The sequence below is a fragment of the Olea europaea genome, unplaced genomic scaffold (assembly GCF_002742605.1).
Source record: "Olea europaea var. sylvestris unplaced genomic scaffold, O_europaea_v1 scaffold690, whole genome shotgun sequence".
In the NCBI taxonomy this organism is placed as follows: Eukaryota; Viridiplantae; Streptophyta; class Magnoliopsida; order Lamiales; family Oleaceae; genus Olea; species Olea europaea.
Window position 1 is genome coordinate 260,395 of NW_019265291.1, and position 7,874 is coordinate 268,268.

A 7,874-nucleotide genomic window follows, 5' to 3' on the forward strand; every position below is an offset into this window, starting at 1 on the left:
ATTAGCAGTTTTTCATTTCATGATAACTTTGGGTTTGTTCATTTTTGGTGAATCGCTCATCTTTTTCGATTGGAATCGAGCTAATGAAAAGTGGTTTTTGATTTCACAATAACTTCGGATTTGTTCATTTTTACCGAATTGCTAGTCTAAATCGATTGGAATCAAGACAATGAAAAGTGGCTTTTGATTTCATGATAACTTTGGGTTTGTTCCTTTTTTGCGGCTTGCTAGTCTAATTCGATTGGAATCGAGCCAATGAAAAGTGGTTTTTTGTTTCATGACAACATCGGGTTTGTTCATTTTTTGCGAGTTGCTAGTCTAATTCGGTTGGAATCGAGCAAATGAAAAGTGGTTTTTCATTTCACGATTGCTTCGGGTTTGCTCATTTTTGACGAATTGCAAGTTTAAATCGATTGGAATCAAGCCAATGAAAATTGCTTTTGATTTCATGATAACTTCAGGTTTGTACGCTTTTGGTGACTTGCTAGTCTAATTCGATTAGAATCCAGCCAATGAAAAGTGGTTTTTCGTTTCACGACAACTTCGGGTTTGTTCATTTTTGGCGAATTGCTAGTCTAATTCGATTGGAATTTGGCCAGTGAAGAGTGGTTTTTCATTTCAGGATAACTTCGAGTTGTTTGTTTATGGCGAGTTGTCAATCTAATTCCATTGGAATCGAGCTAGTGAAAACTGGTTTTTCATTCCATGAAAACTTTGGGTTTGGTCTTTTTTGCGAATTGCTAGTCCAATTCGATTAGAATCGAGCCAATGAAAAGTGGTTTTTGGTTTCTTGATAACATCAGGTTTGTTCATTTTTGTGAATCGCTAGTCTAATTCAATTGGAATCAGGCCAATGAAAAGTGGCTTTTGAATTCATGATAACTTCACATTTGTTCTTTTTTGGCCAATTGCTAGTCTAATTCGATTGGAATCGAGCCAACGAAAAGTGGCTTTTGATTTTATTATAACTTCGGGTCTATTCGTTTTAGGGGAATTGGTAGTCTAATTCGATTGGAATCGAGCCAACGAAAAGTGGCTTTTGATTTTATTATAACTTCGGGTCTATTCGTTTTAGGGGAATTGGTAGTCTAATTCGATTGGAATCGAGCCAACGAAAAGTGGCTTTTGATTTTATTATAACTTCGGGTCTATTCGTTTTAGGGGAATTGGTAGTCTAATTCGATTGGAATCGAGCTAAAGAAAAGTGGTTTTTCATTTCGTGAAAACTTCGAGTTTGTTCATTTTTTGGTGCATTGCTAGTCTAAATAGATTTGAACCGAGCCAATGAAAAGGGGCTTTTGATTTCCTGATAACTTTGGGTTTGTTCGTTTTTGGCGAATTGCTAGTCTAATTCGATTGGGATCGAGCCAATGAAAAGTAGTTTTTTATTTCATGATAACTTCGGGTTTGTTCATTTTTGGCGACTTGCTAGTCTAATTCGATTGGAATCGAGCCATTGAAAAGTGACATTTCATTTCATGATAACTTCGGGTTTGTTCGCTTTTAGCGAATTACTGGTCGAATTCGATTGTTATCAAGCCAATGAAAAGCGATTTTTCATTTCACGATATGTTCGGGTTTGTTCCTTTTTGGCGAATTGCTTGTCTAAATCGATTGCTAATGAAAAGTTGAGTTTGATTTCATGACAACTTCGGGTTTGTTGATTTTCGGGGAATCGCTAGTCTAAATCGATTGGAATCGAGCCAATAAAAAGTGGTTTTTGATTTCATGATAGCTTCGGCTTTGTTCGTTTTTGACAAATTGCTAGTGTAAATCGATTGGAATCGAGCTAATGAAAAGTCGATTTTGATTTCATGATAATTTCGGCTTTGTTCGTTTTTGACGAATTGCTAGTCTAATTCGATTGGAATCGAGCCATTGAAAAGTGGTTTTTCATTTTATAATAACTTCGGGTTTGTTCATTTTTGGCGAATTGGTAATCCAATTCGATTGGAGTCGAGCCAATGAAAAGTGGCTTTTTCATTTTATGATAACTTCGGGTTTGTTCATTTTTAGAGAATTGTTAGTCTAAAATGATTGGAATCGAGCCAATGAAAAGTGGCTTTTGATTTCACGATATCTTCGGGTTTGTTCATTTTGGTGAATTGGTAGTCTAATTCGATTCGAATCCCGCTAATAAAAAGTAGTTTATGATTTCATGATAACTTCGAATCTGTTTATTTTTGGTAAATTGCTAGTCTAATTTGATTGGAATTGACCCAATGAAAGCTGGTTTTTGATTTCATGATAACTTCGGGTTTGTTCATTTTTTTTGCGAATTGCTAGTCTAATTCGATTAGAATCGAGCTAGTGAAAAGTGGTTTTTGATTTCATGATAACTCACATTTGTTCATTTTTGGCGAATTGCTAGTCTAATTCGATTGGAATCGAGCCAAAGAAAAGTGGTTTTCATTTTGATGATAACTTCAGGTTTGTTCGTTTTTGGCGAATTGCTAGTCCAATTCGATTGGAATCGTGCCAATGAAAAGTTGCTTTTGATTTCATGGTAACTTCGGGTTTGTTCATTTTTTACGAATTGCTAGTCTAATTCGATTGGAATCGAGCAAAAAAAAAGTGGTTTTTCATTTCATGATAACTTCGGGTTTGTTAATTTTTTACGAATTGCTAGTCTAAATCGATTGGAATCGAGCTAATGACAAGTCGATTTTGATTTCATGATAACTTCTGGTTTTTTCATTTTTGGCAAGTTGCAAGTCTAATTCAATTGGAATCGAGCCAATAAAAAGTGGTTTTTTATTTCCTGATAACTTCGGGTGTGTTCGTTTTTGGCGAATTGCTAGTCTAAGTCGATTGGAATCGAGCCAATGAAAAGTGGTTTTTCAGTTCATGATAACTTCGGTTTGTTTGGTTTTAGGGAATTGCTAGTTTAATTCGATTGGAATCGAGCCAATGAAAAGTGGCTTTTGATTTCATAATAACTTCCGGTTTGTTTGTTTTTGGCGAATTGCTAGTCCAATTCGATTGGAATCGAGCCAATGAAAAGTGGTTTTTCAGTTCATGATAACTTCGGGTTTGTTTGTTTTTGGCGAATTGCTAGTCCAATTCGATTGGAATCGAGCCAATGAAAAGTGGTTTTTCAGTTCATGATAACTTCGGGTTTGTTTGTTTTTGGCGAATTGCTAGTCCAATTCGATTGGAATCGAGCCAATGAAAAGTGGCTTTTTATTTCATGATAACTTCGGGTTTGTTAGTTTTTGGCGAATTACTAGTCTAATTCGATTGGAATTGAGCCAAAGTAAAGTGGTTTTTCATTTCTTGATAACTTCGAGTTTGTTCGTTTTTGGTAAATTGCTAGTGTAAATCGAGTGGAATCGAGCCAATGAAAAGTGGCTTTTGATTTCATGATAACTTAGGGTTTGTTCATTTTTGACGAATTGCTAATCAAATTCGATTAGAATCGGGCCAAAGAAAAGTGGTTTTTCATTTGATGATAACTTCGGGTTTGTTCATTTTTGGCAAATTGCTAGTCTAAATCGATTGGAATCGAGCCAATGAAAAGTGGCTTTTGATTTCTTGATAACTTTGGGTTTGTTCATTTTTGGTAAATTGCTAGTCTAATTCGACTGGAATCGAGCAAAAAAGAAGTTGTTTTTCATTTCATGACAACTTCGGCTTTGTTCATTTTTGACGAATTGGGGCTTTTGATTTCATGATATCGTCGGGTTCGTTCATTTTGGTGAATTGGTAGTCTAATTCGATTCGAATCCAGCTATTGAAAAGTGGTTTTTTATTTCACGATTACTTCGGATCTATTCATTTTTGGCGAATTGCTAGTAAAATTTGATTGGAATTGAGCCAATGAAAAGTGGTTTTTGATTTCATGATAACTTTAGTTTGTTCATTTTTTCGCGAATTGTTAGTCTAATTCGATTAGAACCGAGCTAATGAAAAGTGGTTTTTGATTTCATGATAACTTGGGGTTTGTTCGTTTTTGGTGAATTGCTAATCTAATTCGATTGGATTCGAGCCAATGAAATGTGTTTTTTTTTTTCATTTTTATGATAACTTCGGGTTTGTTTGTTTTTTGCTGAATTGCTAGTCTAAATCGATTGGAATCAAATGAATGAAAAGTGGCTTTTGATTTCATGATAACTTCGGGTTTGTTTATTTTTGGCGAATTGCAAGTATAAATAGATAGGAAACGAGCAAAAGAAAAGTGGTATTTCATTTCATGATAACATCGGGTTTGTTCATTTTTGGCGAATTGCTAGTCTAAATCGTTTTGAAGCGAGCTAATGAAAAGTAGATTTTGATTTCATGATATCTTCTGGTTTGTTCATTTTTGACGAATTGCTAGTATAATTCAATTGGAATCGAGCCAATAAAAAGTGGTTTTTCATTTCATGATAACTTCGGATTTGTTCGTTTTTGGCGAACTGCTAGTCTAATTCGATTGGAATCGAGCCAATGAAAAGTGATTTTTCATTTTATGATAGCTTCGGGTTTGTTCGTTTTTGGCGAATTGCTAGTCTAATTCGATTGGAATCTAGCCAATGAAAAGAGGTTCTTAATTTCATGATAACTTTGGTTTGTTCGTTTTTGGCGAATTGCTAGTCTAAATCGATTGGAATCGAGCAAGTGAAAAGTGCCTTTTGATTTCATGATAATTTTGGTTTGTTCATTTTTGACGGATTGCGATCTAATTCGATTGGAATCGAGCCAATGAAAAGTGGCTTTTGATCTCATGATAACTTCGGGTTTGTTCGTTTTTGGCGAATTGCTAGACTAAATCGATTGGAATCGTGCAAGTGAAAAGTGGCTTGAGATTTCATGATAACTTTGAGTTTGTTCATTTTTGGCGAATTGCTATCTAATTCGATTGGAATCCAGTCAAAGAAAAGTGGTTTTTCATTTCATGATAACTTTAGGTTTGTTCGTTTTTGGCGAATTGCTAGTGCAAATAGATTGAAATCGAGCCAATGAAAAGTGGCTTTTGATTTCATGATAACTTTGAGTTTGTTCATTTGTGGCAAATTGCTATCTAATTCAATTGGAATCGAGCCAAAGAAAAGTGGTTTTTCATTTCATTTAACTTCGGGTTTCTTCGGTTTTTGTGAATTGCTAGTCTAATTCATTTGGAATCGAGCTAAAGAAAAGTGGTTTTTCGTTTCATGATAACTTCGAATTTGTTCGTTTTTGGCGAGTTGCTAGTCTAATCGATTGGAATCGAGCAAATGAAAAGTGACTTTTTATTTCATGATATCTTCGGGTTTGTTCGTTTTGGCGAATTGGTAGTCTAATTGGATTGGAATTGAGCCAATGAAAAGGGATTTTTCATTTCATGATAACTTCGGGTTTTTTCATTTTGGTAAATTGCTAGTCCAATTCGATTGGAATCGAGCCATTGAAAAGTGATTTTTCATTTCATGATAACTTCGAGTTTGTTCATTTTTTACGAATTGCTAGTCTAATTCGATTGTAATCGAGCCAATGAAAAGCTGTTTTTCATTTCATGATAACTTCAGGTTCGTTTCTTTTTGGCGAATTGCTGTCTAAATCGATTGGAATCGAGCTAATGGAAAGCTGATTTTGATTTCACGACAACTTCGGGTTTGTTCTTTTTGGCGAATTGCTAGTCTAATTCGATTGGGATCGAGCCAATGAAAAGTAGTTTTTTATTTCATGATAACTTCGGGTTTCTTCATTTTTGGCGACTTACTAGTCTAATTCGATTGGAATCAAGCCATTGAAAAGTTGTTTTTCATTTCATGATAACTTCGGGTTTGTTCATTTTTGATGAATTGCTAGTCTAATTTGATTGTTAGCGAGCCAATGAAAAGTGGTTTTTCATTTCACGATATCTTCAGGTTTGTTCCTTTTTGGCGAATTGCTTGTCTAAATCGATTGGAATCGAGCAAATGAAAAGTTGAGTTTGATTTCATAACAACTTCGGGTTTGTTGGTTTTCGGGGAATTGCTAGTCTAAATCGATTGGAATCGAGCCAATGAAAAGTGGTTTTTGATTTCATGATAACTTCGGCTTTGTTCGTTTTTTGGCTAATTGCTAGTGTAAATCGATTGGAATCGAGCTAATGAAAAGTCGATTTTGATTTCATGATAACTTCGGATTTGTTCATTTTTGGCGAATTGCTAGTCTAATTCGATTGGAATCGAGCCAATGAAAAGTGGTTTTTCATTTCATGATAACTGTTCGCGAAATATTTTCTTTCGATTTAAATTACCACATGTGTACGTCTATAAGCGTTCTTGCAGTAGCCAAAAATGGTCGTCCCAATATGATAGGCACGTCCTTGTCTTCTTCCATGTCCAGTATTAAGAAGTCAGCTGGGAATATAAGTTTATCCACTTTGACCAATACATCTTCAATAATCCCTCGTGGATGTGTAAGTGATCGATCAGCCAACTGTAGAGTTACTGTAGTTGCTTTAGGCTCTTCTAATCCTAGTCTCTTGAAAATAGATAAAGGCATAAGATTAATACTCGCACCAAGATCACACAATGCTTTATTAAAATAAAAATCACCAATTGTGCACGGGACAGTGAAACTCCCTGGATCTTTCAATTTTGGTGGAAGCTTTTTCTGAATTCTTGCGCTGCACTCTTCGGTTAGCATTACTGTTTCATGATCCTCCAGCTTGCGTTTATTTGATAATATGTCTTTTAGAAATTTTGCATAGCTGGGCATTTGTAATAGTGCATCGGCTAGTGGGATGTTGATATGGAACTTTTTGAAGACTTCTAGAAATTTCTTATACTGCTGCTCCATTTTATGCTTCTTCAACCGCTGTGGAAAGGGAATTGGAGTCTCGTATGGGTTGACTGTAACCTTGGCCTTATCCTGTGATTTTTCTGAATTTTCCCCTGGAGTTGATTCCTTTACAGCAGTCTCATCTTCAGCAGGGGAGGATGTCTCTACAGTCACACCTGATTTCTTGACATGGATTTCCGGTAATTGCACTCCACTTCGAGTTGTAATAGCCTTAGCTTGCTCTTTGGGATTGATTTCAGTGTTGCTGGGTAGATTTCTTGGTGCTCTACCCGTCATAGAGATTGCCATCTGTCCCATTTGTGTCTCCAAATTCTTGATCGCTGCACTTTGGTCTTGAAGAGTTGCTTCTGTCCTTCGCATAAACTGGTTGTTGGCTTCCATATACTGATTGGTTTGTTACCATGAACTTCTCAAACATCTCTTCCAATGGTGGCTTTTTGTCCTGCTGCTGATATTGACCTTATGGTCTGTTTTGATTCTGATTACTCCACGAGAAGTTTGGGTGTTTTCTCCAGCCTTGATTGAAGGTTTCCGAATGTGGGTTATTTTGTTGGCATTGACCCCATTGCACAAAATCTGTTTGGTCAACTCCTTGCATTAAAATTGGACACTCTGATGTTTTATGCTCAGCTCTACATTCTTCACAGCTAATCTTCTTATTTTGTGTTGTTTGTGACATGCTTTCTACCTTGTGAAACAACGAGTCAATCTTCGCAGATATGGCTGAATATGCATCTACCTCATAGACACCCGAAGGCTTCTTCTGAATCACCCGCTCAGAGGACCACATGGCTGAAGTGGTAGCCATTCTTTCCAACAATTCCAGTGCTCCATCGATTGTTCGTGTGGAAATTGAACCATCTGATGATGAGTCCACCATGCTTTTGAAGTGTGGGAGTAACCCTATATAGAAGAATCGGATTTGGGTTCTTGGGTCTTTTTGTCGAACCCATGTTGAGGGCACTTTCGGAGCATGTTTTTGAATCTATTCCAGGCTTCGTCAAATGATTCAGACTCCCCTTGACTGAATATCGATGTCTCATGTCTTAGTTTCGCTATCTTGGCTGGTGAGAAGAACTTCGTGCAGAATTTATGAGCCAACTTGTTCCAAGCAGTGATGCTTG

The 7,874-nt window shown here is 36.3% G+C and overlaps 1 protein-coding gene across 1 annotated transcript; it reads right to left on the reverse strand.

Moving 5' to 3' along the window:
• Nucleotides 1–6,198: 6,198 nt before the first annotated feature.
• LOC111390593 lies at nt 6,199–7,630 on the reverse strand. Its single transcript, XM_023015651.1, has 3 exons — nt 7,439–7,630; nt 6,598–7,134; nt 6,199–6,429 (listed from the first exon to the last, which is right to left on the reverse strand). Exons 1-3 carry the CDS (start codon nt 7,628–7,630, stop codon nt 6,199–6,201), a joined length of 960 nt encoding a protein of 319 aa, XP_022871419.1.
• Between the last annotated feature and the right edge of the window lie 244 nt (nt 7,631–7,874).